Below are 11794 nucleotides of genomic sequence, written 5' to 3' on the forward strand. Positions count from 1 at the left end.
CTGACCTACGGTTGACCTTACTGGAGCTGTCCTGCTGAAACGTATATGCCTCGACCCTTTCGGGGTGACATAACCCCTGCTCATACTTGCTTTGACTGCTCATAATCAGTGTCACACCATCTTCCTGCTAATACTCCTCTTAACCTTTGACCCTCTCTTATTTAGCCCTCAAAGGCTACTGTAACCAGCCCAGTGGACCACCCCTCCATGATGTGAATATGCCATATGAGATTTATGGTGATTAAATTGGGAAGAAATACAGGGGGCGAGCGAGGTGTAAAGGATGAACATGGTAGTTTGGCGGTAAATCACATTAGGATAATGACCCATCACAAGCAGGAGTGTGTCCTATAATACTCTGTGTGACAAATATGATAACAGATAACAGTTCAAGGAACAACTGTGAAAAAGAGATATTGAGGAGAGACAAAAGTATTATCCATTACATAAGAGCTAAAATCAGTGAATTGTCACAGTTTCCTGTAGCTTTCCTGTGAAGGGAGGCTGTATTCATCTCTTTATGACCACTGGCTCACTATGTGAAGTCATAAGTGGGAAATGTTCTTGCTTGCTGCCGCACTACCTGTAAGAAGCAGCTTCCTCTTCCTGACTGAGTTACAATCTATCATCACCATCATGGTTAAAGTCAAATTCTCTCTGACTCACGCTTTTAGCCTTAGTACATTTACAACTGTACTGTAACAGCAGACTGTACAGCATTGACTATATATGTGTATGTATGTGTATATAGCATAAAAAAAAGTTTTCATTTTTTTAATTGATGTTTTTTTTGTCTTAAGCGTATTACAAATACACAGTTCACTATTCTTGTAAGTTGTAATTGTTTTGTAATTTGTATTTTATTAAACATTCACAGTACTTTTCAAAAAGAGAGAGTTAATTCTACATTTCTGTTTAATTAGGCCATTAAATAGTTGCTCTAGTACAAAGGCAGAATGGTTTTTTTTTATCATCCGATTACAGACAATTTAGGTAAAACAGTTGTCAAATCAACCTATTTCCCGCAGTCATTATTTCCTATTTAGATCCCCATCATTATGGTGCCTTAACATCTTTAATCACTAATTCCTGTAACTTTCGTGGGCTTATACAGCCGTAATTAGTCAGTAATTTATGCTTAATTCCCTTACATACATACTAGTTGATCCAAGAAACACATGCCACCTATTGTTCCCGTCTGCTTAAGCAGCCCTGAAAAACCATCTCTCCCAGGACACTGACCTTGTTTTGCAAAATGTTAATTTAATGTGTACAGAATTTCACCGCCTTGTCTAAAGGGGAATTATAATTGGGCCGTCTTTAATTTAAGGCTTTGATTAACTTTCTCTTTTGTGGCTGAAAATTAAGGTACCATCTATATGAATTAGAAGAAGTTTTTAGGTTTTCTTAAAATCAGAGTTAAAAATTAAAAAAGGACTGTCTGTCAATAAATCAGCTTTCTCAAATATTACATTCATATTATTTTCTAGATATTATATCATTCCCTATCAGAGCATAAGCGCTAACAGCGAGTGATGAATGGCAGTACATTCACATGAGTATTAAGCTGCTGGCAGATTTAGATGGATGCAACAGAAGCATGTGTGTGAGGATGAGGTGGTCACCCTGGACCCGGCACAGGGGCAGCTGGGAGTGAGGGGACCCTGCTCTCCTCATTTAAATAATGTGGCCTGAATCTGTCACATTATTTCTCCTCCGTATGCTCCCTGTATGACGCATCAACAACAAATTAAGTTGTAAATAAAAGACAATCACTGCCATTGTTTTATTTGTGTTGTTGTGCTCCATTTTGTTTGTTGTCTCCCTCCTCCTCCCCGTCTCCTCCCGCTTTCGTTTGTTCGTTTCTGCCGAACCTCTAATTTTCTCAGCTCTTATCACCCTCTGCCTCCCACTTCCACAGATCAGTTGGGGATGGGAACTCTTGGAAATTATCGTCCCGACAAGTTAACAGAAACTGAGACTAGTTGTCTGTAGTGGCGCGACCAAAAAAAAAGAGGTAAAAAACGTAATCTCACGATCAGTGTTTAAAATGAAAGCGTAAGTGAGTAAAAGGGAAAGTGGGACTTGTGCTATGCCGTGTTGTTCTCCTCTCGGAGATTAAGGCCAGTTATTTTAATTGGGGAGTGGAGGGGTCGGGGAGTCGGCTGTCTGTTTGGGACCCATCTGGACTAGTGGGACAGCGCTACTTCACACGACATAGTTAACGGTCAATGGCGAACTCACCTTCACGTCTGAGAAGAACATCTTCAGCATGTTGGAGCTGGGGTAGCGTGTGTAGAAGAACATCAGCTTGGCCTTTTTCAGATGGTTCGGAGAAAGCCCCTCTTGGATTTGAAATTTGAATGTCAAGGAAATTTTTAGAAATAGAATTATTTTAGACGTTCACTGGTAGTAAACCACATTTGCACTTCTTTATGATGGCCTGATGTTAAATAAAAATATCAAACAACATATAAACATAAAATAAGCCAACCTTACATCTTTCATGTATTTATCAAAAAAGCTAATAATTACACCATTGCAAACTATCCCTAATTATTTCCGTATTTTGACGACTTCATATTAACACCTACAGAGTCCCAGTCAATGTAGCATTGCAAGTCAATAAACGTCTGCTTATCCCAATAAAAGCGCTATTTATCTGGAGGTGGCACTGCCCTCTAGATTGGTAAACAGAGGGCAGCTGAGGGGGGTCCCAGGAGAGACCGTGGCTAACCAGAGCCATCTACCCATTACAATTAGCCCCAACCCCCAACCCTCCACCCTGAGCCTCCTGGCACGGCCCCCGCTCTGCCAGTTAGGCCGGCTTTAGCCACATCTGCGCTCCAGACTGGCCCAGCCATTTCCTTTGCAAATTAACGGCTTTATAATTTATCAAAAATGAAGATGCATGTGGGGCTAAATCAATGGGCCCCCACAAGGTCAATTAAGAGGCTCACCCAGCGCTCGCCTAGCCCCCCCCCCACACACCTTCACTATAAAGCATGGCACCATCATGGCAGCTCACACCCGAATACGGTACATCACTGTGTCTGTTATGTAAAACACTAATCGCTGGAACAGTTGCAAGTTATAAGAACAACAATAAATGCATCTACATGTAAGGAACACTAAAAATCGACTGTCTGTGCAATTTCCAACAGTGAGCCTCTTTAATAATGGTATGCATGTAGGTTGACGTGTTCCTTCTGCCAAGAGAGGAGGAGAGGAGGAAAACCCTAGGTGACCTCCATTAGGCTGATAGGGAAGACCAAAAGAGCATTACTCTCTTTCCTACCATCTGTCATAATGCATACAGCAAATAACAGCAGTGAATAACAGCGAGGGAGGGAGAGAGAGAGAGTTAAGCTGTCTTTTTCACAACAAGTCAGATTTTTCAAGGACCTAAAGGCTCATTTAAAAACCAAGAGAAGGGAAAAGCCCAAGCAGCGGGGCCGCTTCTCAAAAGTGCTTCTTCATGAAATGGAGCGAATAATAGACTGTACTGGAGTCTGGAACGAGAGGGCTGATAAACACCTTCATAGTTGTATTTTTTTTTTCAAGAGATTAATCACATTGAGATGCTCTTTAATCTAATGGGTGTCGCACATTGAAAGCAGTGAGGAAGCATTCGCAGTTACCACTGTTCAATCTCTACGCAGTATTTACAGAGCGACGATTATATCAGTTCATTCTGCCCTTCCTCTGCTCTGTTAACAACATTCATAAATCCCAGGTATCTCATTACTCAGTGCCATTAACATTCAAGACATTTACTTTTAAGTAAAACAAACAGTCACGGATCTTGGGAACAATGTGTTGGGGATGACTCGACGGGGCTTGACTCAACTAACGCACATTTTCTACAAGTAGACCTGGCTTCCAAGAAAAATACTGCTGTTTCTAGGATACGTAAATATGCGAAATGACAAAATAGATCGAGTAAACACTGGCCCACTCAGTGTAAGACAAGCCGGCCCATAGTCAACATGAATGAAGGACATAATGCAAACATGAATATGAAGTATTTCAGGGGAGGAGATCTATGGGGCAGCTGTGGTTTATAGCCAAATGAGATACTACATAAACAACGCCACCATAGATGCACTGCATCATCAGGCTTTTTTAGGTCTGGTTTTGTATTAAGCATGTTGCATGTAAGGGAGACAATAACTAGTGAAATGTGATCCAACAGCCAGGTGTAAGGATAGAAAGGAGGGGAAAAGGACATAGGGATGCTAAATCCATAAATTAATGCTAGACATCTGTTCAGCAATATGAAAGATTAGAGCAACAAATGTACTACAGCAGAGACTTTAGCTCTTGCTTAGAAAAATAGAATAGGAAGCGTTTTCAGATTGTCGGCTGGAAAAAAAATACTTTGATGAATCACTTGACAATCTTCTGACATAAAAATATATAAATTAGAACGGACTCGAATTGTGTCATTCCACCGGCAAAGTGATTTTGAAATCGAGAAGGTCTTTTATTAAACCACTTTGGCAAGCGAGTTTGAAAAGTGATCTGAGCGATGTCTTCATAGCGCACGTTTTCTTTGCTTCAGTTTAATTGATGAAACCTGAATCTACGTGCAATAGCTGCCTCAGCACTTGAGCATGGAGCTAGCGCAACCATGAACCTCTGTCCTCGTCTACTATATTAGACATGCAAACTGGCTTCACCTGCCGCCCACCCCCACCCCATTCTTACAACAGCCCTGTGCCAGAGCTGTTCGGTCTCTCTATATGCAAATGATGGGGGAAACTGAACAAGGCTATTTTTCTTGAGATGCAAAGAGAGCACGTGACAAGGAAGATCATGCTGCCCATGGCTGAAGATAATTGGCTGGTTGTTTCTTCTAGAATTTGAATAGAAATTCATATTTGATTAAACACCCTATTTTGCAAATATTGAGAAGTTGTCGTTCAGGTCCCAACTGTGCAGGTGTGCAAGTATACGTACAGAAATAATAGACTCTCTCTGAGCTGAAGAGTGCTTACTTGGTGAATTCTCTTTGCGTCGTTAGGATCAACTATTTTGCCAGTTAATTGTAATAAATAATGTAATCATGCAATTAATAAATTAAATCATGTAATATTTAATCTTCAGATTCAAAAATTACTGTTTAATACTTTATATTGAACATTTGGTTTTGTTCATTTTGACAATTCGAAGCTTATCAAAGATCTAGTAGCCATTTGGCAAAAGGTTAAAAAGAGGGAAAGGGATGAAAGAAAAGCAGCTACCTGCAAACACCTGTTCACACCAGAGAAACAGGATAAAAAGAAAAGACCTACTGCCAGGCAACAGCTATCAGTGTACCTTTACCTAAAGCAAGCTGGTGGTGTTCATAAGAAATAGGCTTTGTTGTTTTCTTGAGCTCACATATAATGTAAAATAAAAGCAAATAAACGGGAGAATGAATTTTTTAAATTACGAAGCTCAACAGTAGGGACTTTTTTACCCTTGTTGCCGTTGACACCAACTGAGCACAAATCCTCCTAAATGAAGCGCTCCTCCACTGACAGAGATCTTTTACCATCCTTCTAACACAACTTTCTAGGGCCTCTAAGCAAAGGATCCCACTTGTCCTTTTACTTCCTGGCTTTGAAATAGGATTTGCTTTGAGCATTTATGTACAAAGTCTTGCATGCGCTGTGATGAAAGAGAGGGTTTTATTGTGAGTCTCCCTGTGATAGTGTGAGAACAGAGAAGATGGGAGGTATCTTAGCCACGGCGGGGCCTTTCAGCACTTCTCCATATAGCGCACACTTAAAAGCCTCCATCCACTGAGCTCTTTTTAATCTTTGGACTACTAGAGGAACACTGATTGTGAATGTGCCAATTAATGGAGATTCATTGAAATTAAGTTTACGTCTTTCAAGATCTGTCTGTCATTCATATGGTATTTAAGCTGCACTCTCATCAGAGCTGTCTTAATTTTTTTTATCTAAACAAATAAAAATACAATTATCATAAAATGCTTTTTTTTTTTTTAAAGGATATTGTACTTCCTGAATATGGAGAGATGTCAGACATGTCCTGAAGGTCTCCACACTCTGATTTGATGAGGGACAAGGACAAGCCTTCATTCCCTGGGTGTGTTGGTGAGATGGAACGATGGTGGCTGAGGTGGTTGGACGACATCTTGGTCCGTAGGCTGGTGGTCTCTCTGGACAGATCCAGAGACTCAGGAGAAGACCTATCCTTTCCTGGGTAATGCACTGCTGGGGCACCTAAGGGGCTCTGGAAAGGGTAGCCCATTAGAGGAAGGGGGAAAGGATGGCGGAAAGAGGGAGGACTAAAGCCCATTGTGGAAGATAAGGGTGAGGGGTGCAGGGAGGGATGGTGGTGAGCCCCAGGTGTGGGAAGAGACCCAGTGTGATCTGAGGAGTTCTTTCTCACTACCAAAGGCAGGGCCTCCGTTTGGTCATTCGAGTTGGGCACCTGCAGGCTAGCAAAAGTGTCCAGAGGATTAGGAATGATGACATCACCGAAACATTGCAAGCGCTGGTTGGCAGTATGGAAGTTTGGGTTCTCTCCATTGACTGCGAAACGATCAGGGGGCATCTGCAGGGGTGGGAAAACCTGAGGAACTGGGCGTGGAGGCTTAGCAAAGACCTTCACCACGGTGTCCACTACTTGGGACATTGCTGTATTGAGCTCTTGTTTTAGCGTCTCTGCTAGCTGTTTGCCCTCTGCATGCATGGAGGTTGGTCCCTGGTTCTTTCCTCGTGAGCCATCACGCTTGGGTTTGTCCCCCTCTGTCGCCATGTTCTGCACCCGAATAAGTGCGCATGCTCGATCCAGGAAGTGCCCCGGATCCACATCAGACATCTCGTTGTCGGAGCGATCTGGGACAGAGCCATGGGCGCGATTGTCCATTCTGTCAGAACGCATGCTGTCTTCAGAGATGTTTCCATCTTCGTCGTTCTCAGAGTCAGTGCTGTCGTAAATCTGGTAGAACTTCTCTTGCAGTTGCCGGAGCTGCTTCTGCATGTCCTCCAGCTGCAGTTTCAGTTGCCGGCGTTCTTCATGTTTCTGCTCCTTGCGCGCAGAGATGAGTTGCTGGAAACTCTGTTGCTGCTGCTGTGGCAGTTTCTGCTTGCGCTTGTTTTCCCGGTAGTTCTCACGAGGACTTGGGGGCTGGGCTACCCCCTCGCGCTCATTATCACCTGCACGGAGTGTGACGCTGGGAGAATGGCTCATCCCACGGATGATGTTCTCCACCCGGGCTCGTTTGGCCCTAAGATGCTCATCTGTTAGCCTCTCCATTTCAAATTGGGTCATGGAGGGCCTGTTGAATGGTGAAAGGCACTCCTGAGGGCTGCCCCGTGAGGAATTGCTGCAAGCATCCTCCTGCTGGATCTCTGAACCGGTGCTCGAGAGGCCACTTCCCTGGAAATTAGGCTCACTGCCACCATTTTTGGTCAAATTGTTTTTCAGAAGCTGGGAGATGATGGTTGCCCCAGGAAAGGGCATCATAGCGTCTTCATAAGAGTTCGCCCTCTTCAACAGCTTGCGAAGCACGTTGGACTTCTCGCCGTCTGCGTGCTGCACCACAGAACACTCAACATCCTGCTCGGAACCGTGGGGATTCATGGCACTAAGAAAGGTTGCTTTTGCTTGGGTGAAAAACACAGATGCTTGCCCAACAGTCCTCTTCACTCCTATGTCAACTCTTCTTTTCTTGGTTTGTCTGCTTATGAGGGATGTGCTGTCATGGTCAGGCATCACTGGAACTGTTATTCTGCCATCTTTGAAAGCCTGTCAGCTGGGCACAGCTCGAGAACCCTGGGAACCTAGCCAAAAAGAAAGGACTGATGAATAATTTTCTTTATATGTCTTGTGGCCAATGCTAAATGCAGTTTGAAATAGACTAATGTTCTAGAGAACAACACAGAATGTATTAAAAATATTTGAAGTCAGTCTATAGTATACTAAATAAAAATTGACAAAGAGGTTGACCACAAAAAGTATATAATAAGGATCAGTTACAAACTTGTCATTCAAATTATTTGAATAATCTAAAAAAAAAAAATGAAGTCATACCCAAATCTATGTAGAGCTGCACACCAAAAGGTATTCTCATGTAAGAACCAGTTAAAAATCACACTGCTCTGTTTAGCCAGACATGTCCTACCACTATTGTGCTCACACTGCCAACTTGCAGGCTTTGCTCACTTTGGTAAGTTTTGAGGTACCCTTGATATTTGCAAAGACACTTACAGTAGCGGCCTTAATATTATATTTTGGAGATTAGCAGACATATATGTTCCCTCATCTAATTAAAAAAAATTCATAATACAACAAGTAGGCTATAATACACCTCATGAATACAATTCTGGGTTTACAAAAACAATTGGTTTACAGTTGATCAAATAAATTCAAATCAAACCCATTTTGTGGAAAATATAGTGTAATAAAAGCTAGTTTTACAAGTTGACAGTGATTTAAGCTTGGCCAACATTATACTAACGCTTAAATCAGATGATAATAAGTATGAGTTCTCCGTGCATATTAAAAAGGCAAATATGTAGCTTTGATCGTTATGAATGTAACACACTTTAAATAGACTAGGGTATTTCGTCTTGCACTGAACATAAAGTGCACAGCTTTGCTAGCAGGTATTGAACAACGCGACTACTTCCTCCAAACATACAAATAAAATGTTACAGGAAAAATAAAAAGTCCAGTAATTTAATGTGATAGTGTCTTCATATTGACCAGCACGGCCAGGTTTGCAAATATCTAGAATAAATATCTAATAGCCTATTCTGTGACATACACCATATGACGAAGCCTATAACTTAACAACTGTGCTTCAAGACGCACCGATTAACATAGTCATACGTTTACATTTACAATATGAAACAAATCGGAAATACCGCTTTTGCTGCCACTAAATATAGACACCTGACAAGTCAAGAAAAAAGGCAACAAAATCTGTTCGTTTTAGACGTCTTTCACCTCATACAGCCATTGCGTCCTATGCGCACCTTTTCTTTCCAAAAATTTCAAGCTGTTCAACTTCAGTTCAAAAAGTTGTGATAGAAAATGTAATTCATAGTACATATATATGTTAACACACACGATTCGGTTGCTGTGTTAAATAGCCAACACATGTAGTCACCATGCAGCAAGTTCTCGGATATAGGGGGTTTGAACCTTTAAAGACCCAAGAACCCCACTCAGTCTCTCAGCCAACCTAGAGACCTCTAAAACGGCTAGATTTGAGCAGTAACACCTTTAGTCATTTTTTTTCAGTAACCTTTCGTCAGAAACATTAATATTTATATATATATTTAAAATATCTTTAGTTAGAAAGATTAGTTCATAGTTAGAAATGTCATAACATTTTAAGAAAATTATGATTTATATATATTTTTTTCTCCTCGGAGCCCTGATAGAAAATCCTGCCCTAAGAGGAATAGGGTAATACACTACACCTCAAACTTAAAATATTTTATAAACGTGCGTGACATTCATTTTGACACTAAACGTCTGAAACAGACTTTACGGCTTTATATACGCCGGCAATTCTTTCCTAAACATACGATTTTGATGTACCCGCAAACTGAAGCAAAGCTTTGATGTATCTGGCTTTCACGTCAGAAAACGATGATGATGATGATGAATAACGCGTCAAGCTGGAGTGGCAGTAAAAGGCAGAGGCTCAGTATAAGCTAACGCTCCTAAAAATAAAGGTTCATCAATGGTTCTTGGTAACACCTTGGTTTCAGCAAATAGCCATCGTTTTATCAAGAACCATTATTTTGTAGTTGGCAGTTTGGAAGATCAAAAAAGTTCTTGATATTACATTATAGGTTCTTCACTGTCGTTGTTTCTCGGCTCTTTAACGCAGTATAACAGGCTTTCTGAACAACTAGTGAATAATAAGCTCTTTGTGAAACTTAAAAGATTCTCCTATGACAACAGTCTGCAAACCCTATTCTATCGAAACCTTTATTTTTACTAGATAGCCTACCGTAAATTCAGCGAGCGCATCTATGTAAATTATGCGTTAATTTGTTATTGTCATAAAACAACAGACGACTGACAAAAAGCAAACGGAAGTAATAAAGATACAGAAAATGTAAAAACGGCATTATGACCACAAGAAACGGACTGTCCTATTGCGAAGAATAAACGGCAAGTTCAGAACTGAACGTAAATGTTTCGCGTCGCCTCCCCAAAGTCTACAAGCAATATCACAAGAGCGTATTTATACTTACTTTCCGGAAAACGTAAGGATGCAGTCCCTTCAAAATGACACGGGTTTATGATAAAGTTAACAGCAACCGAAGAGCGTGAAGGATAAAGCGATACAGCGCATCGCATGAAAAGTCATCAGTAGTAGAACCAAACTCAGCGCCAGTGCAAATGACAAGGTTACTTACTCTGAAGATGAGAGCGAATTGAGCTTCTTCGCGATAGTGTAACAGAGAATACAGAGGGTTGTTCGCCCTGTGATGAATATTGTAATTTCTCGGGACAAGCGAGAGCGAAGAGAGTGAGATAGAGAAAGAGCTCTTGTGCGCCGCTCCTCTCTCTGCATGAAAACTGTATGTCTCAGCGCACGCGGCCAGGAGGAGGCTGAGAGCGCGCGCTCGCACCAACAAGATTCACTTTAAGACGCGGCTGAAGGAAGCAGGAAGACGGCGCGTCATAATCATTGTGATGTAACGCTCGCACCTACCAATAAGAGCAGTCCGCTGGATTTAGAGGAATACAAAACAAGTGAAGTTGAAGACTCCGCTCGAGCAAAAACGAATGATACGGAGACCTTTGTGGGATATCTGTAAGGATATGCACTTTTTTCAAAAATATGTTCGCTGTGTGGATTTTGTTAAAGTTATTCTTTACATTATGTACAAGCGCGGTTTGTGCTGACTGAAATGTATACACTCCTTCAGTGTAGATGCATGCTCAGCATGATGCATTTGAAATATAAATCGCACCAATGTGTACTATTAAGTGCACTTGCAATGCAACTTTCATTTTCTTCCCAGAAAATTAAATACAAGAAATATATATATATATTTCTAATTACTGTCGTATTATTTCTATATTATAATATAATGCAATTCATGCGAATAGTATATTTCATCACCATGTTTAAAAATAAGACCCAACTCACAACATTCATGAAATGTGGTATGCAGGCCCCGAGAAGTGACCGCAGCCTCGACCTCGTGCGTGCCCGGGTTCGTGAAAATAGTTTCGCTTGCCAAGGTTGTCTTTGAGCTATGGGCTTCTTTCTACTTAAGACCTTGCTCTTACTTTAGATCCCTCCTCCTAGCCTCCACAGTCAACAGATGAAGAACATGCTGAAGCTTTGACATGTTCTTATTGTTATCTGAATACGGTTAAATAGACTTCTTACTAGGATAAAACCGTAAGATTATCCCCAAAACGCATGGGAAGTTCTTATTGTAAAATAAGGCATGCATCCATCATGTGTGCTTTTATGACCAAGGCAAGCATATATAAATAACCAGCATTTTATAATCGGTCCCTATCTTAATGAAAATTTGACTGATATAAAATAGTATCTGTAATAGAAGAAATTAAGTTTGATTTACGCACAGAAAATTTACACCGACTGTTGCTGTGTAGCACACGTGAACATTATCAATTAACTTGCATTTACAGCTGTCTTGCTCATAGATTTGAATTAACACGCTAAAATAAAGTTATGCTTTATGGAAGAAAAAAACATTATTTAGAGAGCCATTAGCCAATCAAATGTTGATTTCTCACCATCCTATCAGGTGCTTCAGCATGTAAGCAG

At 41.0% G+C, this 11794-nt stretch overlaps 1 protein-coding gene across 1 annotated transcript in view; it reads right to left on the reverse strand.

Moving 5' to 3' along the window:
• Positions 1–10906, reverse strand: part of LOC107697775 (prospero homeobox protein 1-like) — a 36062-nt gene extending 25156 nt beyond the window's left edge. The window contains exons 1-3 of the mRNA XM_016498630.1: positions 10401–10906; positions 6007–7802; positions 2245–2352 (exon numbers count right to left, since the gene is read on the reverse strand). Of these exons, the coding sequence (XP_016354116.1) occupies positions 2245–2352; positions 6007–7734 (1836 nt within the window). The 5' untranslated portion in view covers positions 7735–7802; positions 10401–10906. The remainder of the gene's footprint in view (positions 1–2244; positions 2353–6006; positions 7803–10400) is intronic.
• Between the last annotated feature and the right edge of the window lie 888 nt (positions 10907–11794).

This window comes from Sinocyclocheilus anshuiensis, unplaced genomic scaffold (genome assembly GCF_001515605.1).
Source record: "Sinocyclocheilus anshuiensis isolate Anshui unplaced genomic scaffold, SAMN03320099.WGS_v1.1 scaffold446, whole genome shotgun sequence".
Classification (NCBI taxonomy): domain Eukaryota; kingdom Metazoa; phylum Chordata; class Actinopteri; order Cypriniformes; family Cyprinidae; genus Sinocyclocheilus; species Sinocyclocheilus anshuiensis.